Source organism: Lissotriton vulgaris, chromosome 2_1, assembly GCF_964263255.1.
Source record: "Lissotriton vulgaris chromosome 2_1, aLisVul1.2, whole genome shotgun sequence".
Classification (NCBI taxonomy): domain Eukaryota; kingdom Metazoa; phylum Chordata; class Amphibia; order Caudata; family Salamandridae; genus Lissotriton; species Lissotriton vulgaris.
The window spans coordinates 996878998-996902940 of NC_141687.1; the positions used below are offsets into that span (position 1 = coordinate 996878998).

At 44.4% G+C, this 23943-nt stretch overlaps 1 protein-coding gene across 1 annotated transcript in view; it reads left to right on the forward strand.

Moving 5' to 3' along the window:
- TTC21B (tetratricopeptide repeat domain 21B) overlaps nucleotides 1–23943 on the forward strand; it is a 502211-nt gene that overhangs the window by 385615 nt on the left and 92653 nt on the right. The window contains exons 26-27 of the mRNA XM_086956589.1: nucleotides 14101–14325; nucleotides 19003–19123. Of these exons, the coding sequence (XP_086812715.1) occupies nucleotides 14101–14325; nucleotides 19003–19123 (346 nt within the window). The remainder of the gene's footprint in view (nucleotides 1–14100; nucleotides 14326–19002; nucleotides 19124–23943) is intronic.

The following is a 23943-nucleotide window of genomic DNA, read 5'->3' on the forward strand; positions in this document are numbered from 1 at the left end:
TTATCTCAGCCCTATGCCCTTTAGTGCTAACACCTCCCCCACGTCTCCACCCCTGTGGAGAAAATATTGTGGGGGCTGTTGCTGGGAATGCATCCTTGTGTCCATGGAGCTCGCGCCCCTTAGAGGGCCAGTGTGAATAAGATTGCAATACCATGATGTGAAACAGCGTGGATCAGTGATCACACATCCGATGCCCCCAGTGGCGACCACGCTACAATGTGCCAGAGGCGATTGTTTAACAGTCTGTAAAGTAATATCAATACCAAAGCCCAAAAAACATCAATGCCAATAACAAGCAACATGCACATAAGGCATCAAGAAAGGCACTTATCTGGCTGCAGAGCAGCGAAGAAAGAGGAAGTGCTGTTCTTTGATGCCATTTATGTGGGACTCTCTCTATGGCTGTTCTGTTGAGTTATTGCAGAGACTCATGGGAATTGTAGTCTTTGATTGCAATGTTTGGTTAAGGCTGCTAAGTAATAAAAGGAAAGAGATAAGCGTAATCTAAGCTTTCAGACCTGACCTAGAATCTACGATGAAGGTAAACACCAGAAAGATTGTTACTGAAAGTAAATAACTTGTTTTTTGCTGCCATTTTATATAATAAAAACAATTTATTCAATCTTACCATCTTGTGGGCCAGTCATGTTACTTTCTTTATTTGACATGCATATACACATAGTAAAATATGGCCATTTCACCTACGGATACGACTATCCATTTACAATATTGGGCACAAAATCAGTTCCCATCAATGTTTGAGTGCTAACTACAGGTAGAACGTGTAGTCCCGGGATCTGGAGAGCAACATCGCTGCTGTGGTATTTTACTCTGCTGTATATTTTTAGTCTTGGTGCGCTGTTCATCTGGATGGAACAAGAGTTCCACATGTTCACTAGTCCTCCAAGCTTTCGCTCAGGTTACGACAATAGAGTCCAATGCATTACATATCTAATTCAGTCTTTTTTTCTAGTGTTCTGTTTTTTTATTCTCATTTTATTTCTGGTTTTAAAGGGTATTATGTAAAGTAGGCTGGCCTGTCAACTCAACTGCAGTTCCAGATTTTTATGTGTGGAGTGCGTATTGCAATCCGTTTCGGGTAATCCTGCAATTTGGTAAATGTACATATGTGGTGACGGAATGGTGCCAGTCTATGCTTCCTCAAATGTTAGAAATGCCTCACCCAAGTATAAGCCACCATATAGACGACATGAAAGAATAGCCAGCCCAGGATGATTTGAAGGCGCATACTGGTCTATTGACTGTTTGCATGCATGATGTCTGATTCATGCAAGGTATACAAACAGAATACTTTAGACATCTCAGATATACGCTGCAGTCCTTTGTCATCTAAAGGCCTTCTCTGTAAATAAGAATTAACCGGTATCACTTTGATGGTAGCATTTATACAGGGTCCCTCATGGCTTTGTTCCACCATTTGTAAAGACTTACAGCTTATTTCAAAAAAATCACTGATAACCCCGTCCACTTTATTTGAGATTTATTTGAATTCATGTTGGACCTGAGGAAGGTGGTTTTAATGATGACCCACCGAAATGTGCGTTGACCACTACTACACATGTTGAGTCACTTCAGAAACCGATACACCAGTGAAATCTGATGAGTGATAATTGCATCACAAAGATCGAGAGCCTGTCTTTTGTTAAATTGGTTCTGGGATCTCCCACATGATTGAATTTGTTTTGTGTATGAGTGTCAGTGTGAATGAGCTGGTTTGACAGGTGAGGAAGAGTGTAGATAGCAGAGTGTGGGGTTATTTGGCTATTTCTATTTTAGAGTTGTCTTGTCGGTTACCTAGCCCTCAACATTGTTATAGATGAAGAAATTGTCAGTCTGCAGCAATGTTAACTTACTCTATAGCACAAGTGATAATCTATGGACCCAGTGTTGATACTAATTGCCTAAATAGCTGGAGGACCAATGTATACTTATCTGTTTGAGACTTTGATGCCATCTAGGTAACTGTTTGTCTATCTTTTTTACTGTTATATGTATGTGTAAACAATGACAAATCTTCTCTTTTTTAAAGCAATGTGTAGTACGAAAATGATAAAACATTAAAAAAAGCATATAATATTTTTGTATGAAGAAAATAATAAAAAATATGTATTTTTGGAAAAAACACGGGCATATGACGTTATTGGGTTTGTGTTGCATATGAGCCTCATGAGGCCATACTATAAAGTAATATAGGTCAGTTTAGAGGTTTTTTCTCTTAATTCGTTTTCTCCCCCTCCTCTTGGACCTCAAAGTAACTAGGGGGGCCCTCTTTCTTTATTTAAACCACCCATATCTACACAAACGCCATGTTTCCATTGAGTCATGTTCATGTTACAACGCAGCTTCTGGAATTGCCCATAATGGTGCCTGCAGGAAATGGGCAGTTCTGATCTTAGAGAGCCTATTCCAAATCCACTACTGTGCACAGCTGTTCTTACAAAATTTGAGGTTTCCATGTGTGTTTCCACCTTTCTTTTTGAATTGTCAAAAATAATTTTGATAACTATAGTGTATCCATGCCCTGTTCCTCCAAAGACTCTCTGGTTATAAACTAGTTTCAATAACTCTAAATCAGTGTCTTGCAACCCTCTCTGTACCACCATTGTTTGCATATATCCTGTTCTACCCTATTCCCCTTGCCTGCCCAGTTTAACATGGTCCTTATTCTTTTGAATTCTTCAACAGTTCGTGTGGGTGGGTATGCATGGTACCTTGCTTCTACTGAGAGCATGCTATTGTACCACCATATGTGCAATATTTGTAAATTTCCAAATGTCAATAGTTATGGTCTGTCTTGACAGCGTAGCTGTCGCCAGACCGTTATGTGGGAATCTACTGTAACGTACAACAATGTCTCAAAAGGGTGTCAGTAGGTCAATTACAATTAGCACAATTAATTGCTGAGAAATAAATCAAGAAGGGGAGAAAACCAGGGAGACAAGATTCTTTGCAAAACAAATTATATTAGTGCATTTACACATTTGACATATTCAGTTCCATATGATCAAACAAAGAAGAGCTGCACTGCTTTACATTGAATGATATGTAACCTGTTGAATACTGTGCACAAGTGCTCATAAAGGATTATGACCGCGCAAGAGACAAGTGAGGTAGTATGTTTAGCGACGGTGAAGGGCGCAACGACGAACAAGTGAGATTTAAAATTATACAGAGTAAGGATAGCCAAGCAATAAATAATAATGAATACAAAAGTAATGAAGTAGGGTATCCTTGAGGGGAGCACCGAGAGTTCCGCTGTGAAAGTCGACGGCGTTTCGGGCTGTAGGGGTGTTTAGGCCATCATAAGGACCAGGTGATAATTTATATGGCAGTGGTCTGGGGGCCCACCATCAGAAGTCCAGGGTGGATGGGCGCAAGGTCGTAGGAAACCCTAGGTGTACCAAGGTTAAGTCTATGGAGAATAAAGGCGAGAGTGAGAAGGGAGGGAAAAGAGGGCAGGGGAGAAGGCAAGGGAAGGAAGAAGAATGCGTGACTTACTGTCAGGGACGGAGTGAAGGTCCCAAGTGATAACAGTGATGCACAGAGTCGTGCTAGTGGAAGAGCAGGAAACTACGGCTGCTAGTAAGGAGACCTGAAAAAAGAAAGGTCCCTGGTAAGAGGGAGTGAACGGGGATTGGAAGAAACAGGAACGTGTTAGCTGCCTAATGGTGGGAAAGTGGGGAGAATAAGAAAAGAGAACCAAACCCTAAGTAGGGGCAGCGATGATGTGGGCCTGCAGGGCTAGTGCAGATGTGAAGGCAATAAGGACTGGTCGCGGACCGGGATAGACGAAATGGCCGGTCCAACGTGAGGAAGTTGTTCCTATGTCGGCCAGGGGGAAGGGACTTTACCTTGGTACACCTAGGGTTTCCTACGACCTTGCGCCCATCCACCCCGGACTTCTGACGGTGGGCCCCCAGACCACTGCCATATAAATTATCATAGCCTAGTCCTGATGATGACCTAAACACCCCTACAGGCTGAAACACCATCGACTTTCACAGCCAAACTCTCGGCGCTCCCTTCAAGGATACCCTACTTGATTACTTTTGTATTCGTTTTCATTTATTGCTTGGCTATCCTTACTCTGCATAATTTCAAATCTCACTTGTTCGTCGTTGCACCCTTCACCGGCGCTGTACATAATACCTCACGTGTCACTTGCGCCGTCACTATCCTTCGCAAGCACTTGTGCACAGTATCCAACAGGTTACATGTCATTCAATGTAACGCAGTGCAGCTCTTCGTTTGTTTGATTATATGGAACTGAATATGTCAAATGTGTAAATGCACTAATACAATTTGTTTTGCAAAGAATCTCATCTCCCTGGCTTTTTCCTCTTCCTGATTTGTTTCTCAGCAATTAATTATTGTAATTGACCTCCTACTGACACCCTTTTGATACATTGTTGTATGTTACAGATGTTTGCCCTAGTCTCTTTAGGGTATATGGAATACCTCCTGTAGTCTGATATTGTGTGGGAATCTACAGCAGAGGGGCTTTGCGTCTGTCCACATGTATAGGGCAGGAGTACATGATTTGATTGGGCAGTCTTTGTATCCTTCCACAAACAAGCATTGGCAAAGCAAATATGTCTCAACTTTGTAAGGGTTATTGACTTTTCAAAAGTGTTTTAGCAGTGTTTTAAGCCAGTGTAGCTGCTAGTCACCATGGCTAAAAGTTCGTGGTGTAGAGGAGAGTTGTGTGAAGAGGAGTGTCTTATAGTGGAGTGGCATAGAATGGAGTGGTGTAGTGTTGTGGAGTGGAATAGAGTGGAGTATTGTTGAAGGAATAGGCAAAGGAGTGTCAAAGAGTGTTGTGGAGTGTGGTTGATTGAAGTGGCGCGGACTGGAATCAATTGGTGTAAAGGGAGTGGAGTAAAATGGCATAGAGTGGAGTAGAGTGATGAGTAGGGAGAAGAGTATCACAGAGTGGAGTGGCGTAGTGTCGTAGAGGGAGTTGCCTAGAGTGTAGTAGATTGCCATAGAATGCAATGGCATAGAGTGGTGTGGAGTGTTGTGCATGGCATAGTGTGGAATGTCATAGAGTGGAATAAAGTGGCGTAGAAGGAGTGTTGTAGAGTGGCATAGAGTAGGAGGGCATGTCTCATAGTATAATGTCTTCGAGTGTAGTTGAGTGGCATGGAATGAAGGGATGTGGAGTATTGTACAGTGCAGTGGAGGGCGTGGATTGGCATGTCGTAGAGTGGCGTGGAGTGGAGTTTTGCAGAGTGGAGGGGAATAGATTGGAGTGGTGGGAGTAGTGTTCAATTGAAGTGACCGTTACAGTTGTACAGACATACAGTTTTTGTGATAAAACTAGAACAGTACAGAACCAATAATATGTGGAAATGGCATCACCTAGTGTACTGATTTGTTTTGATAGTATTAAAATATTTATTTCCACCACACTTCAGAATTATAAAAAAACTTGCTTTTGGTGTTTTCCTAATTCTGATACATTCTGACATATTGGCACAGTTCATTTACACACATTCAAATGTTGTGTGCTAAAAATAAAAGCCTTTCCTTTCACAACCCCAGTAGCCAGCAAGATTGGCCCATATATCCTCTCACTTTGAAGTCCGAAAAAGAAAAGCAAACACCTAGCTCCATCGGAAGACCAAGCCTGACATTTGACCTCTGTCTTCAAATACACATAAAATGTGACAAGATAACAACAAAATGTAAAGGCCTGTTTACAGAAAGCAAGCACTCGTGGAAGAATACAAATAACCAGTCAGAGAGGCAGTAAACAGGCTGTGCTCTACGGAAGGGACAAAGACATGCTGCACAGTCTTAAACAAATAAAGCCAGCAAATAGAAAGCAAGCAACTGTAAGTTACAAAACACAAAGCCAATTGTAATCAATGGACCCAATGCATTCCCAGGGAAGCTTTCAGAAGGACCCAAATAAATCTTTAGCAAACCAGACAGCTGTGCTGTTTTGTAGGATTCAACTTAAAAAGTGCTTGTTCTCCACACAAATGTGATCATATTGTTTATTTATCCATCCAGCGGCCTGTGCTTGAATTTTCAGGAGCACACACAAAACACTGCATTGCTATTAAAGTGTATTAGATAACTAGGGGCTAGATGTAGGTTATTTAAAATTAAGATTCCAAAATACCGAATTTTACCGATTCGGTATTTTAGAATCGGTAATTGGGATGCAGGCAAAAAATCTGTATTTTTTTGGCCCATAGGAATGAATGGGAAATACAGATTCGGTAAATACCGAATCGGAAAGGAAAGAAAGTGAAACTTATGAGTCAGCCAATCAGGTGCTACCACCCACCCCCTCCCAACCAGGAACTAGCTACACCCAAGCAGCATGAAGTAATTAGAAGCTTCTGGAGAGGCAGTCCCTGAGCCACAGGAAAACTTTTTTGTGCTTTTAAAGTTTGAAATGGCAAGCAGCAGTGAAAAGGAACTTCCAGAGAGGAAGACAAAAATCAAATTTAGCACCATGGAGCTGCAGGTCCTCGTGGAGGAGGCGGTTAAAGAACACCAGAAATTGTTTGGAAAGCAGTCCCTGACTGTGGCTATATCTGCCAAAAGAAAGTTTTGGCTGGAAATACAGTCGGAGGTGAATGCTGTAGGAGTGACTCCAAGGGACATAGATGACCTGAAAAAGAGGTGGTATGACCTCAGGAGCATGACCAAGAAGAAAATTGCAGAGCTTCACAAAGATGCAAACAAAACTGGAGGAGGTAAGAACCATGCACCTCCCCTGACTGAGCTGGAGGAGCTGGTGGGGTCCACCATTGAACCAGAGAGCGTCTGTGGACTGGGAGATGCAGACAGCTCAGCCAGAGCTGCCACCGGAAAAGGTAAGACGCATGCATAGAAATCACCCCCACCCCATCACCTTCCCTTTTCCTTATGTGGCAAAGTTTACCCCACTCCAGTAGAGGTAGTATTATATAGGAGCAATGCATTATGGGACATATAGTAATTGAAAGACCTACCATGTCATACAGCCCAGCAATCAACAAGTTAGGCAAAACATATCAGTCATAATGAGGCTGAGGCAATATGTGCAGTGTTTCAGTGAAAATAATTAAATTGTAGAAGCAGAGAGGCAGGAGCACAGAGCTAATGTACGCTTTTATGTCCACAGGCGAGACATCTCGCAGGCGTACCAGGGAGAAGGAAGGCACTGCACCACAGAGAGATGACAGCCAGGAGGCAGGCACAAGTGAAGAGAATGTCACAGAGGACACTGGTGCACCAACACCACTGCCACCATCCCAAGACCTTGAAATGTCTCCACATCTGCTGGCATCCCCAGAATGTTCAGGATGCCCCCTCACCTGAACTGCCTGCGTCACTGCTGCAAACAACACCTGCACCTCAAAAGAGCAGAAGGCATGCAGTTGCTCCACTTGTTGAAATTGAAACTTCAGCAGGTGAAACGGAGGGGGATGACACTCAAACCTTGGCTGGGGAAGGAAGCTTTGCCACACAGCAGTCCAGTGCAGAGGTTGCCCGTACAGGAACCAGACGCCGCAGGCCCAGAGATAGCAGTGCTGCACAACATGTGGAGGGTCCCAGTGTCTTCTGTGGGCTGGAGGGTAGCATGGTAAAGATTCAAAGAATGCAATGGAAGGCCATCCTGTCTGTGCAAAGCCAGATGAGGCACCTGAATACACATATGGAAAACATAGGGAAGGGCATCAGTGCACTGGTCGATGAGAATAAAGAGATGGCATCAGGTATGAGGGAGATGGTTGCAGGGATGCGGGAGATGGTCACAGGTGTGGGGGACATGACACAATCAGTGCAGCTTCTGTGCACTAAACTGGATCAGGACAGGTTAGCAAGGCGCAAGGACAGGCAACATGCTCAGCAACAAACTAAGGTAATGAACCGCCTGGCCACAGCCACTTCCCTTCTATGCAGACGATGCATCAACATGCAAGAGGGACTAACACACAGCAGCAATGAGGTGTCTAGGGGCCTTGCAAGGGTGACCAGTGCTGTAGAGGTGCTGCTTAATGCACAGACAGCACAAACTGCTGCTCTGGATGTACCGGAAAGTGAGGAAAGCACCAGTAGGAGCAGCATGACAAGCCCCCATCTGTTGTTGAGACACGGAGGAGCAGCAGGCGCCATGGTGAGCCAACAGCCCCCACACACCCAGTGAGGACAGCCAGCCACTTTCATCTGGCACTGGTAGGCGTGGCCGGAAATGACTTATACAGCCCACACTCCATGACCTTAAATGGGGAAGTGAGCCAGGACTACCATTATTAAATGGATGACATTTGTTTTGCACATTTGTGCGTTTGAGTACCTGCGTAGTGCCAAATATTAAACTACGTTGGGTGCATACTCCACCTGTCTGTGTCTCTTTACTTACTCAAAAAAAGTTCAGTTTGATCTCTGCCCGTCTCTGTCTGCCATCTGTTGGTGGCGCAACTCCTGCTGTGTTTGGTTCAAGCAGTGCATGTTCATCATCGTGGTCCTCATAGTCTTTCAATTCCACCTCTATGCCCTTCTTTGTAGCAAGGTTGTGTAACATGGCACAAGTCGCAATTATCTTACAGCAGAGGATTGGTGAGTACTGCTGTGCCCTTCCACTTTTGTGGAGGCAGCGGAACCTGCTTTTTAACAGGCCAAAGGTGCGCTCCACAACGTCCCTAGTGGATTTGTGTGCCACGTTGTATCGTCTCTGGCTGCGGATTGAAGGGTTGCGGTAGGGTGTCAGGATGAATGAGCGGACGGCACATGCACTATCCCCTATGTGTAAATGAGAAAACCATTACTCACAAGCACACATACACATACATCTGCTATATCTATCAGGGTGTGTCACAGTGTTTTACCTAGCAGGTATCCTTCGCCAAATTCCCCCGCTGTCAGGTGTGTGTGTAGATACCACTGTTCTGAAAGATGTAGGAGTCGTGGGTACTTCCTGGGAACTTGACCACAATGTCTGTGATTATGTTGTTGGCATCACAGATTACCTGTACATTGATAGAGTGGGTTGACTTCCTGTTTCTGTAAATGTACTCTGTGGCATCAGGTGGGCATATAGGGATGTGGGTGCCATCAATACAGCCGATGACGTGTGGGAAATGTGCAATTTGATAAAAGTCAGTCTTGGTCTTCAGTAGTTCCACGTGTGTGTTAGGGAAGCAGATGTAATGATGCATCCTCTGCATCATGGCCTCTAGGAACTTCCTGAAGAAACGGGACAGGCAGCTCTGAGACACCCCACCTACCACAGCAATCACCCCCTGGTACCTCCCAGATGCAAGCAGGTGTAGGCCACAGATCAACTGCACATGGGGTGGGATGGCATGTGCCCTTGGGGTTGGGTGCTCCAAAAGTGGGTGCAGGTCCCTGATCAAGTCCAGGATGGTTTGGGGGTGTAGCCTGTACCTTTGCAATATCTCTGGCTCAGTGAGTTGAAAAAGTGTTATCCTCTGTTTGTAGACTTGCTCCTCCCTTCTCCAGACCCTCTCTCCTGCTGCATGTAGCTGTAGCCACCTTGCTATCACGTAGAATGCCGCCATTCTGGTCGCAATGTTGCATTTTGAGGCCTTTTTTATAGCCTGCACCTGGTTACCACCTGCTTTCAATCCGTGGTAAATACAGAATTTCATGAAATTCTGTATTTTAGAAGTTTGCTACATCTCCACACTCATTTTTCACCATTTCTTATTTACTGATTCAGTAAATAAGAATTCGGTAATTTCCGAATCGGTAAATACCGAATCGGAATATTCCGATTCGGTAAATTCCGATTCGGTAAATTACTGACACGTATTTACTGAATTGGTCTTTTTTGGGCCCCTACATCTCAGTATCCAAATACCGGTTGGTAACGGCCGAAATTCGGTATTTTCGGCCGTTACCGATCGGTATTTGGCTACCTACATCTAGCCCTAGATCATTTATGGTGTTTCTCTGGCTTGACAGTGCAATTTTATTCTGCAGTTCCTTGATTTCACATAAATGCATCTGCATATCGATAATTCTCTACTTGCTTTAAATAATCTGTGCAACATTTCCTTAAAGCCAGAACTATTAACATTGTCGATACCATCATTGATTCTGACCTGCGCAGCATTGATTAGAAGACTCTGATTTTTCCAGCAAACACCGGGGTGGGGGTCGAGGATGAGGAAGAGGCAACGAAACGAAGGGGTGGGCTGAAGAAAGAGAATAGACAGGGTAAAGTGGGAGAGTTTAGAGGGAGCAAAGAAAGAAAAAGACTGGAAGAGAGCAAGAAAGGAGGGGGGTGGACGGGAGGATCGAGAAACCGTCCCAGAAGGAGATAGTAGATGGGGCAGGATCAAGCAAAAGGAGCCTATTGAAAAAGGTCACTAGTTGTAAAATACTTTGCCATGCAAGCATGGGCACGGTGATTAGCCAAAGGGATGAGATGCAAGGGAATTCCTCTTCTAGGCTAAGTCTATGTCATTCACTCATAAGGAAGGTAGGAACAGCCCCAAGTTTTCTGCCAGTTGAATTCATAATAATTCCTAGGGCGAGACTGATTAAAACTGGTGATGGTGCATTCCATTTTCGTTGGCGGCAGCCAGAATCTTGATTTATTTTTTATCTTTGCTACGTTTAAAAAAAGAAAATCTCCTTCTCTGTATTTATTATCAATAGTGGGAGAGCAAATGCATGTGGTGCTGTAATGTGTTCTATCAATGAACAAAAGAAGGTGCCAGTGCTGATATGAATGGTATCCATGCAACTAATGACCAAAGCAGAACTTGAAAAAATCAAGAACGGGAGTAACTATTTAATAGTTTTTTTATTTTAGCAATGTTTAGAAAAAAGAAAAATTCTCTATTTTTTCATTTGCAAAAGGACATATTTACAAGAGGACACATGAAACTTAGGGGAGTGTTTGGAGTTCATCAATCATACAATATTCCAGACATATCACAAACATTCAAAACACATTCATACCACTCGGGGACGGGGATTATGTGAGTCACAAATTACAATCTAAAATATGTACACTGGGATATACTACAAGATAAACTAAGCAACAGGCCACAGTCTGCGGACACAATTTACAGAAAATGAAAAAACAATTAGTTTTTACTGTACAATCCTAACTCAGTCTACAAGCAAAACTTTTACTACTAGTAGAACTCGGTATTGTACTAGCGACTAAGATAGAACAACTGTTAACTCTTGTCGCTCTCGCAGACACCGTGTGGCAAGGGCCTACGCGTTTCGAATCCCGTTGGCTTTCCTGGGATTCTCTTCAGGGCCTTATGTAGTATCTGAATAGAAAAAAGGAATAAGACAAAAAGGCAAGAATTACAGGGAGAAGTGTTTATGAAGTCATGAGACCACACATCAGCAAACTTAACAGAGTGAAGTTCCATATCTCTGGTGTCTTACCGGTGGAAGGGAATCCAACTCAGAGAAGGAGAGAGGGGGGCACAATTCAGTTGTCTTTTTATCTATAAATGCAAAGGCATGTGTTGGAATTAACCTCCTGAAGTATAGAGAAAGGGAAGGTTTAAACACAATCTTAGAGCCTACTTGCCTGGTGTCCATGCTATGTAGGCCTTCGTCATGAGAACTGAAGTCGGTGGAAACACAGGGTAAAACCGGAGCAAAACACAGGATTTTTTCTGTTGGGAGAAAGAGGCCTTTTAGATTTGACTCCTATTTATTATCTGGTGAAGGGTCAGCGTTTAAAGTCAAGCTTACCAGTGGCACAAGGTAGCCGTGGTTCCAGGCGTCAAACCGGTGTGCGGTAGTTTGTGTTGTAGTTCTACAAAGTAGAGAAACGACGATTATTGGGGCACATCGTATGCCGTATTTAATATAGGACAGCTGTTAAATCATTATTACTTAAGCCGGTCTGGAGGTAAACTGTTGAGCAGTTTCTAAGTTCCTTAAAGATGCAGGAAGTTAGCAATCTAAAGGAAAAAAGGCAATAACGGAGTCGATTGGTTAGGAGTCAAACGACTAAGTCATTCTAAAAAGTGGCCGCCAAATAATTCTGCTTACCACTATCTGTAACCAACATGTGGTACGGTCAATGATCCGAAATTTAGTTTGCCGGTACGTAGAAAAATAAATGAAAGATGGTATAAGTCCGGGCACATTAGTTAACCGTAGTCTGAAAGGTAGTATAAGCAAAAGCGCTTACCGCCTGGTTTATGTACAATCGCTTTGGCAAAATTGAGTCGACACGCTGAAAAGAACTTGTTTTAAGTTCAAGCTGCAAAAAAGCAAGCGGAACTTTAGAGAATATAAAGTACGAACGACAAGAGATGAAGAAAGGAAGGAGTTTAAACTTACTTGTATAGCCTGCCGGCAGCCGCCGGTCAACTGGCGTTGTGGTAGGTACTAATCTCTAACGCATGTGTGTAGCAGACCCGGAGTTGCTGCATTCTGACCTATATAGGCCGGAAAAGGCGCGCTTTAGTGGCAAATGCAAAAGCCCGGGCTGGAATCCAGAGCGTTGCAAAAGGGAGACTGAAAGCAGGTGAAAAAATGTCAATGTTTGGCAAAGAGTTTTGCGGAACCAGTTGTCGACGTCTACGACGCAACTGATGTATTTGGAAAGTTTAGACTAGACTTTAAGAATGAGGCGCAACAAACGCGTACAGTACAAAGCCGACCTCGGGGATACAGATCTTAACTCCTCGAGCAGTATTACTGCACTTTTATCACCAACCTAGTGGAGTGATCTAGAAGTTACTACATCCGTGAATATCACAGATGGTAGAAAGAACCTAAGTGCTCCTAATTTATGGGATACAGACTCAACAGGAAAAATATCCATAGTTACAAGAAGGTTCTCACAGTTTAAAAATTTCGCTCAGTTCATTAAGACCAGACGTGGTCGTGTCGAATTTAACAATAAGGTATGCCTCCCTTTTGGACAATTGTAAGTTCATATCCCCCCCACGGGGATATTTTTCAATCCGTGATATTACCTGCCATTTGAGGTCACTGATCTTATGCTGCAATTGTGTCCAGTGTTGCACCAATGGTGCGTTCTCAACTTTTTGTCTCAGTCTTGATTTGTGTTGAGAAATGCGTTGCCGCACTTCTTGGCTGGTTTTTCCTATATACAAAAGTAGACAGGGACATGTTATGCCGTATACGACAAACTTGCTTTTACAATTGCTGAATGAATTGTGTTTCCACGATATTCCATTATGTTGGAAAAGGGAACCTTCCACTGTGGACTCACAACACATACAACTACCACATTTGTGGTGTCCCGTCACTGGGGGCATTCCCATCATTTGTCGCAATGTGGGCGGCTTAGATGTTGGCAAAGCCGCACGGACGATGTGATTGGCAATGTTGTTTTCCTTCTTGAATGCGAACAGGGGTAACTCTTGGAGGTTTTCATCTAAGTTTTTCACTAGATGCCAATTTTGTTTTATAATTTTTTTAAGCTGGTTAGCGTTGGGGCAAAAGGTTGTCACACATACCTGTCGTTTCACATCGGGTTTTTCTTTCCGTTCCAGAAGGGTTTCACGTGGAGTCCACTGGGCTCGCTTCTTGCAGTTTTTAATGTGTTCTATCAGGGTCATTAAGACTCTTCGAAAATGCACATAAACATGTAGCGTAACCTATATTCCCTTACTGTGTTTGTAACTGCAAGCTTTAACCAGATTTTCATGCTGTGTAGAGTTTTCGGAGGTGGGTGAGTTGAGAATATCCTGCCTACTCAGCAGTGATGCATCCCACGTATCCCAAGCCTACCCAGCACCATCAAGCACTCTGTGAATTGTATGGCTGTAATCACAAGAATTTATGAAGCACATCTGGGAAAGGAGGGATTGAGTCCTCCTTGGAACTGTTCTGAATACTGGTGGGGAGAAATTAAATATTTTACAATTTTAAACGAAAACTCATTTTGCTGTTGACGAAAGCTGTAACTCACCTTCCAGCTTTCAAAGAGCAAAATCTGCAAACTTGTCTTGGTTGTTTCTCTGATGATATACATCCAAAATATGTTCCTACATGGTACAGTTATTGAATCATAATCATGTGATAAGGAACTGTTCACATTAACTAATTGATAAACCAGACTGAAGTGAGTTTTATAGCACCTTTGTCTCGTTACAGAAGGATCATATACCAGCACTACTGGGAATGGCAACTGCATACATGATCTTAAAACAAACCCCAAGAGCGAGAAATCAATTGAAGCGCATTTCCAAAATGAACTGGAACCCTATTGACGCGGATGAATTTGAGAAGAGTTGGTTGCTTCTTGCTGACATTTACATACAGTCTGCAAAGTACGATATGGCCGGCGAGTTGTTAAAACGTTGTCTTCGTCATAATAAGGTGAGTGACTGGAAATCTTTACCTCTGATTGTTAGTGTCCCTCATTCTAATTATTCTTTAATCGCTTCAGCTACCTACTCTTGTAAGTGCTTTTACTGTTGTGAATATTATTTCATTCCAGTTCTAGTGTTTTATTTGTATCTGTTTTTATCAAAGGCGTATTAACGAGGGTGTGTGAAATTGTGTAATGTTTTGATGTTAAACGTTTAAATCTTGCGATCTGGTGCTGTAACAGAGCAGATCTCTGGAGTGAATGTAGATTGCAAAAGACACAATTGATGGACGGAATGCAGAACAAATCAAAACATTCACCCCCGTCAAAAGATCTGGGTTAAATCCATCATTCTTTTGCTCACCATGCCACCCTAGTTTAGACCTGGCCATATGCAAATCAGTCTTGACCCTATGCCTGTTGGGAACAGTCCAGCCCGAACTGCCAAACCAGGTCCTTCCTGGATTGGAAACAATCATCCTAGGACCGGTTTCGGTGTTTCACCCCTCTTCAGCCAGGATAGCTTGATTCCAGTGGCACAGTGAGCCCAGGACCCACGTCTGGGCATACCTGGTGCACTTAGGGCGAGAAAGCAAAGGACACATGCCACTGGAATCAAGCTAATCTGGCTGATGAGGGCTGACAGCCCGAAACCGGTCCTAGGATGCTTGTTTCCAGTCCAGAGAGGACCTGGCCTGGCAGTTCGGGCTGGACTGTTCCCGTTAGGCGCAGGGTCAAGACTTATTTTTATATGGCTGGGTCCATACTGGAATGGCATGGTGAGCAAAAAATCAATGGATTTAGGCCCAGATCTCTGTACTGTGGTGAATGTATGACATTGTTCTGCATTCTGTCCATCAATTGTTCTTTTTGCATTTGAATGTAGATTGCGGCCCAGAAATCACACGTTACCAGAACAACTACTTGGGGTCTCTCAGGCCCTGTGGCCCTTTCCAGAGACAGACAATAGAAGCGTTAAAGCTGTGAACCACCATCTTGTGCTCCGTGCATTGTGTTGTTGAAGATGGAACCATTCATCAAGCACAGAGTTTCCGTTCATGCTACATACAATACAGCCCCACAGGACCCCAGATGAGGTATAGAAATACCAGTCATGAAGGACTGAACGTTCAGAAGAGACATTATAGGGGTACAAGTAGAGGCAAAGTCAGTAACTGCCCAGGCACCCACCTTCCTTGGAAAGTAAACTTTTGCTCTATCTTTTATCTCTTTCTCTGTCTCACCCATTAACAGATACCTTAATATTGGTTAGCATTAAAGGGCTGAACGAAAATGAGTCATAAAATTTAAAGTTGTTCCACAAAGGGGCCCCCAAAATCCTTAAAATTACACTTAGAACATGTGAAAAGGCTTGAGCCCTTTGCTTACTGTACTACAAGATTCAAACTTTTACCATCCACTTGTTTTCTGTACTGACAATGAAAGTCTTTAGCAAATTGTCCTTGCACCTGCTCAGCTGCAAGCAGTAGACTGCATGGAAAGGACTTGATTATGAGCTTATAATGGTTAGTGTTCCCTGAGCTTGGCTTATGGTCTAGCCAGTACCACTCCTTTTTTACTTAGTGGTACAACTTATGATCACAAGATCTAGCAGCTAGAATCTACTCAAACATAAAACAGTATGTTTTGTTAATCTTGCAGTGAGACAAACCACAAATTACAAAAGGTGTCGTCTCTAAAGAAGTGGCAATTTGAGATGCGTAACCTCCACAGCTTGGAGTTTAATCAAAGTTATGACTGCTGTTGTCTTCCATTGCTGGCGTACGCCATTATCATTGGACTATCAGACAAATAAAGTACTAAAGCGAGCGCATTAGAATGGGGTTTCAGATGCTAATCTCTGGCAGAAGCCATTGGTTTGGAGGTGCTGCCGGACTTTCTATGCCTTACAGCTAAATGATTGACACCACCACGACACTTATTTTTCCTGAAAACAACCATGCGCATGTGGATCAGAGGGCACATTTTTCTATTCACCAGTGGTACACCATTACCATGTCAAATTAGTAGTTGACCATTAGTTGGGGGCTTGCATTGACCCACTACAGACAATAAAATAGCACTTTAAATTAAAATATCTATATATCAATGTAACTTCAATCATTTTAGTGAAAATGTAGACCAAATGTCCATTAATCATTCTCAGCTACCCTCAGTTTTCCAAAAGCTCTTTATTTTTTCTTGACACTTCACCCTATCAATTCACCTTTCAGATGAAACTATGAATGTCCCTGTTGCAGACATCTAAAGTCTGACACAGGTGATCTTGCCTGGTGCTGGACAGACATTCCTTGGCCTTCCTGGACCTCATAACTTCCAGCATCATCATGATTTGACCATTTTGGCGCAAAGCAGGCGTCTGGCTAGAGGATCCTAAACTGAAGTGAAGGCAAGCATCTTCAAACTGGCAGGATGAGGTTCAGGTGACAGGATGCATGAGTATGAAAAGACCTTGGTTTCTTCTACATCTGATATTAGGTTTGACGGTCCTCCTCCTAATCCCTGTGGTCACATTGTTAAGGTTGTATGTTCTTACAACGCATTCCGTTGCAACGCATGCCTTTACCACGCATGCGTTACAATGGAATGGTTTTTCTACGCATAACCTTTTTCTCGATTTCTTCTGTTGTGACGTCGTAAGTCGTTAAGAGGAAGCGGAAGTTTCTTTCCGTTTCCTCTTAAACGACGTCGTTTTCCTGCACATATCGCGTTTCTGCTGGTGAGTTTTTTTTTGGGGGGGGAGACCCACCCCAAGCCCCCCCCCTTTTTTTTTTTTTACCCTTTACCACACATGCCTTTACTACGTACCTCGTAGTAAAGGTATGCGTGGTAAAGGCTTTCGTGGTAACCACGCATGCGTTGTAATGCATGCGTGGTTAAGGTATTTGTGGAAACGGCTGCGATGTAGTGGCTGTTTCCCCCTTGTTAACAGACTTGTTTCTGTAGGGTTTCAGAGCTCACCTGGGGTTGCTCTGGGACTGTGGATATAGCCACATTCAGATGTACACTAGTGGACTCAAGCTCTAGCAGTCTAATTGGCTCTTATGATGTTCCAAATACTGTTTATAGACCGAGTTATTGTGGTGAAGCCCTTCAACATGACAATGGTGTTCCACAGTCTTAAGCAAAACTAGGCCAATCCCCCCAGTTCACTTGACATCTGGATATCAAGAATCAGAAGGCAAGCAATGTCAGCAGGTTAGGGTTTGAGCCCTATTAGTGGGAACTGGAACAGGCCTTACTTAGTAGATGAACTGTTCAGCTGCTTGGAACATCCCAAGGATCAATCACTAGATGGAAACAGCATATGCCCTGTCTGCACCCACAGTTTTCTGGAGCCACGATTACTGAGGTATGCATTCTTTGTGTAATGGAAAGGGGTGTTCCTCTACACTTTCCATCTTGTTCACTCGAGGCACCTGTTGGTCCTGAGACTCCTGGAGCGCAGTTGCCACGTTGTCGTTGTGGCCTGAAACAGGGCACAACCTGGTAGCCTGAGCTGCTCCACAAGCCCGTGCTCTCTCACTTCTGATTGCTGGTGAGCAGCTTCCTCCTGAGCAGGGACATAGGCATGGTACTACATTATGTCCCAGATAATGATAGCCTGCCTTATGTGTTCCAGGGTCTGAACACGTGGGTCCTTCCGAGTAATGCAAGGAGGTGCTTGGTGAGACATGCAAAATGTTCTCATGCTTACTGAGCTAACTGAGCCAGGTCTACAGCAGGCTTCCATACAGATACACCGATGCAGTAAGTGGCAGGTGCAGGCACCCTGTAAGTAGAACCTACTCCGGAATACAGTTCTGAGTGTGAACCCCAAAGGGGTGCTTACTTGCATTCAAGAGGAAGGATTGCTTGTGACCTTCATGGCTAGTACGGAGCTGGTCAACTTCTTTAATGCGACCGTTTGAACGTCTTTACTGGTGTCATGTGAGTACTGCATGTTGAATGCTGATGGAAACGACAGAGAGTCAAGTAGCTCTAAAAACCTGTTTTGATGGTGGTGCAACTCTTCACCTGTCTTCCAGGTATTCTGTGATTGGCATTCTAGTCGACTATCACCTGCATCCAGGAAAGATCAAGTGCTGAAGAAGAAAAAGACACTCAGAGTGGGTATTTTTCTTTCAGACCTAACTTTTGTAGATGCAGATGAATTCCCCTTGGCCTCCCTAGTGAGTCTTCTCATTTGTTGAAGTTGCATGTTTACTTAGAATCTGAGGAAGGGCAGTGGTAGAGGGAGGCGTCGCTGCATGGCAGGGAGATATATATATATAAAAGTAAACTTAAATTACTCTAGGAAAAGCACTTTCACACGTTTGTTTAAAGGTTTCATGCTTTTTTCAAGGAGGGCTCCCAGCATGTCATTGGGGAAATATTTAAATAGTTGCTGAATCTATAGTACTGAAGAATTGCATTTACATGTAAGTACCTTGTTTACTTTCAGTAATACCTGAAACATACACAGTACTGACTTAAGGACCTGTTTACAAAAGTTTTCCCCTGAACACAGAATGCAAACTACATTTAATAACTCAAGCCATTCTTGATAGAAACTGCCTTTTTAAATTTAAAATTAATGCACGTCATCTTCTTCAGTACTGTATAGTTATGAGAATGTTGAGATTTTGTTACTATTTAAAAATATATATATTTTTTATTTATAGTCTTGTTGTAAAGCCTACGAGTATATGGGATATATAATGGAAAAAGAGCAGGCTTACAAGGATGCAGCACTGAATTATGAAAATGCTTGGAAATATGGAAACCAAACAAATCCAACAGTCGGTATGTTTAGACAAGCAAGGGAGTTGGGTTGATTGGAATTTCAATTCTTTTTCTAATGTTTCTTATATAATTATATTCCGTAGGTGAGTAACATCATATTGTGTTCAGTTGCATACTGTGAGAGGACCACATTTAGTCTTGTAACACATCGTCTGAGCCTGATTGCAAAATAAACGCTAAACAGGAGCCTGTGTCCTTGTGCATTGGGGGTTTCAGTGAAGAGATGCTACAAGTCCCCTACAAAACTAAAGGAACTTCGAAGAAAAATAATTTGTAACGTTCTGAGCCCAACACTAGATGGCTGGTGTGTGCAAAGCCTGTGAATCTACACTATATGCTACAAACTGATTGTTACAGGTAAGCAAAATGTTCCTTTTTGTAAATAAGATCGGGTTTGGTATGAGTTTTTGCTTTACTACTTGTACAGAACACAAATTACATGCTTTTTGTTTATATTTGCGGTACATAACAGTTTTTGGGTTGAGTCGTCTCTTTGTTACTTTAATTTGTATATCCTTTTCCAGTTTCTGTATTTGTGCAAAACTTTCTCTGCTGTCATTGTTTGAAAATGAGTGTTGCCCCATTTCCTGACTGCATGATTAGGTGATCACCACAAGACAGCATTTTATTCCAGCAATACCATATCCTCGTATTGAGTTTGTGGGGTATGGATTTTTCCCTACTACTCCTTGTAACCTTCAACTTTATTTAATTGAACAAGAAATGCTAGTTTCCTTTGTCTCCAATGAACATTGGAAGATACCTGTCATCATTGTATCTTTTGTTTACTTGATTATATATTAAATCTGATAGAGATTTCTAGCCACAGATTCCTTACCTTGGAATTATTGCAGGCGTCAGACTGGATCTGGAAATTTTTCGTGAGCAGTACCCCTGCACACCGGTAGGTGGCATCGTTCGGCTCCTTGTTGCGTCATTGGTGTCGTCTGTCCCAGAAGTCACGTTTGTGGTGCCTATAAGGATGCCACCCAGTCGTGCTGATGTCAGTTTTTTTCTTTCCATAACAGCTAACGCAGATCCTGAGAAGAGCTGCCCATTAGTCACTTTGTGACTAGATTTTTTCGACTTTTTATTGAAGTCTTTTTACCTCCTGGCTTGGCAGGGATGTCCTCCTAAGAATGCCGGCTTCAAGCCAAGCGGCACCTGTCACCGACAGATGTCTGTGACATGCACGCACCTTGTTTGCCTGTGGTGCCTCAAGTGGGACCATGACCCAAAGCTCTGCCCGGCTGCCACGCCGTGCACCCTAAGGTCTTGAGGGAACAATCCCTTAAGCTTATGGCGGATCGTCATGCAACGCCTCGATGTTCATGGTGCTGGTCGAGAGGAAGGGCCTGGGAGCGGTCATGGAGTATGAGGTCATGTCGCTATTTTAAGTCATTGAGTCATTTGGGTAAGTTTAAGTCTCACAGAAAGTCGTCAAAGTGTGCTTCGACATTGCCTCGTCCGTCGCTTGACGAGGGAGCGTTGCCACTCGAGTCCTTGCTCTGTGGTTGAGCCAGTGTCTGAGTTTGCTGGAGAGACCCCGCCCAATTGCGAGAATTTTTATTGAGGCCATGCACCTCTTCTTTGGGCGGCCCCTTCCCTCCTGTGCTTCTTTGGGCCCACAGGTTTTGGAGAGCCCCTGCTGGATACACGCCGGCGGCTCCAGCCCAGCTCGTAGTTGTGCCCCAAGGATCCACAGAAGGATCCAGATCAGCACCGTTTGTGCCACCTCGACCTTCCCCGATGCTGATCCTGCGGCCAATGTCCTTGGCACCCATCAGAGGCATTCCCGACTCTGACATGAAGGGACGTAGCCTAAGCCCTATTCCTACGGTTTAGGACTAGGGGAGGATTGGGTGGGTTCACTGGACCCTGAAGAATACCACCCTTATGAATAAAAACTGGACTGGAGAGAATATCTGGTGAAGCCAGTGGACTATAAACTTCTCCAGATACTCAGGGATGGCTTTAGGACAATGCCACTGGTGCAGCCGCACTGGGCACTTTCTTGGAGGGGGAGGTGCTGACCTCTGTTGGGTTGCTGTGTTTAGCAATAACTTATCATTTAAGCGCAGCTAATGCAGCGTCCAGATTTCAGGCAGCAATTAAAATGTCAAAATAACTCTTGTAATTAATGTTCCTCTAAAGAGATTGGAGTTTTGTCTAGTGGCAGTTTTGACTCGCTATAAAGTTATGCAGAGGGTTAATTTGCCTGCTGCAAAGAACAAATCTGTATTTAAAGGGAATAGCTAATAGCTGAATGGATTAGTAAAACCAGCCTTTACCAGTGCTTTAAAACAAATTAAATGTATACAAGACAGGTGCTGAAAGGGGCCATTTTGCCGGGTGGTAGTGAGGGGGGGGGGGGGGGGGGGCGGAGGGACGGAGGGTTGGGCACCACCGCTAAAGCCCGCTTTGCAGATAATGGCATGCTATCTCTCCTACCTTCACAAGGGAGCTTCCTTTACAATGGTGGTGTAGAGGGCTGCTGAGACCTTAGCTTTCCCTCGGTGGCAGTCAAAACTAATGTCTTGACTGAAGTGCCTCAGCTGGGAGTGTCCCCATCAGAACCGTCCTGCTTGGAACTTGGTCCAAGCCCAAATAAGGCTCTTGTAAACAGGATGATTGCCTGCTGCCACCACTCGCTCCAGGGGATCCAAATGTCCTCACCCAGCACTCTACCCCTTATAGCTTGGTGGTCCAAGCCTCCAGGCCCGCCTCAAATTCTGTCGCATTCCCTACTGTGTCTCCATACAAGGAATCCAAGACGTTGTACAATCTTGGAAAGAAGATCTTTTCTTCCGCCTGTGTGACACTGCAGTGTGTGAATGCTGCATGTCTCTTGGCCCGATACGGTTGCACAGGTGTTGCCAACGTTTTCAGAGGAGGCCGGGGCTGCGCTTTCCCAGGCCGATGGGAGGGAAGCAGCAAAGTTCACCATCTGTTGTAGATTTAACACCACCAACTCCCTAGGCAGAGCAGTTTCAGAAACAGCAGCCATGCAATGCCACGTCTGGTTGAGGTCGACTGCCTTTTCTGGAGATGTCAGTCCTCACTCATGGACATGCCTTTTGATGGCTCCTGGCTCTTCGTATATAAGGCAGATTCGGCGCTCAATCGCTTTAAGCTCAGCCAGGTCCTTGGTCTTTTATGGACCTTCGTCACCATCAATCCGCCTTTTGGTCCTTTCGTGGCCACAGAAGGGACTTGCATCCGCGTCTTTACCTACCCAGCCACCTGGGACGCACTAGCTCCCCCCACTCTGCATAGCTGCAATTCCTACTGGCCCTGTGGGTCAGGGGACTAGTGGTTGAGTCAGTCCACCAACCCCACAGCCGCAGTTTGCAAACCCTCCTAGTCTGCCCACGTATCATCATATACACCCAGTTGGTGGCAGGATTCACCATCACCTACCCTGCTGCAGTCCAAAATATCAGACAGGTTGGTTTTGCAAATTGTCTGAAGGGGCTACACCCTCCCCTTCAAAACTACCTCTCCCTCCATTCCACCCACTTACGACAGGCTGATGGAGAACCAACTATCTCTTCTCAACCAGTAAGTTATGGCTCTTTTGGCCAAAGGAGCCATAGAGAGATCACCAACACCAGAAGTAGGGCATGGTTTCTAATTCTGCTACTTTCTGGTGCCCAAGATGGACGAAGACCTTCATCATATCCTCGATCTACGCTCTCTCAATTTCTTCCTCAAGAAGGAGAAATTCAAGAAATTCTGCCCTGGAGACTGGATGATAATTTTGGACTTGCAAAATGCTTACTTTGCTATTCCCGTCCTGCCTGCCCACAGATGTTATCTGTGGCTCACGGTGGGCCACAAGCATTTTCAATTTGCTGTGCCTGCTTTTGGCCTCACCAGCACCCTTCAGGTGTTCATCAAGGTGATGGCGGTGTTTGCAGCTTATCTGTGGGTATCAGGGGTGCCAGTTTTTCCCTCACCCCAGGCTTCCATCCTCCCAACCCAGACTACGGCGGACCTCCTACATTCACTGGGGTTCACTATCAACATGCCAAAGTCGCACTTAACACCCTCTCAGACGCTCTTTTCATCACAACTGTTCTGGACATGGTGCAGTTTTGGCCTATCCTCCAAAATGGTGTGTCCAGAGTATTTGGGCTATGATGCAAATGTCTCCGCCTCTATCCTGGATTTCGGTAAGAATGACTCTGAGGCTGCTGGGCCTCATGGCCTCCTGCATCTTGCTTGTGGCACATGCCCGTTGGCATGTGCAGGCTCTGCAGTGGGACCTGAAGTTCCAGTAAGCGCAGCATCAGGGTAATTTCTCCAACATGGTCCAGATTTTGAAGGGGAACTGCAGTCATGGCTTACGAACCATGATTGGGTCAGCGGCAGACAACTCTCCCTTCCCCCAACCAAATCAGGCAGATGCATCACACCTGGGATGGGGCAGCCATCTGGGAGAGGTGGAGATGAGAGGACCCCACATCAACCTGTTGGAGCTCTGAGCAACCGATTGGCATTGGAAGCCTTTCTACACTCCGTCCAGGAAAGGCTAGTGCAAGTGTTAATGGGCAACACCACCACCATGTGATACTGTAGGGCCAGGTGGGGTCAGGGACCCTCTGTCAAGAGACCCTGCTTCTCTGGACATGGCTGAAACAGAAGGGCATATCGCTGGTGGTACCACATCTAGCGGGTTCTATGAAAGCCAGAATGGACAAACTCAGCCGACGGTGCCTAGCGGATCATGAATGGCGTCTCCGTCTGGAAGTAGTGCAAGGTCTCTTTCAGCAGTGGGGCGAGCCTTGGTTAGATCTGTTCCCCACCTCCTAGAACGC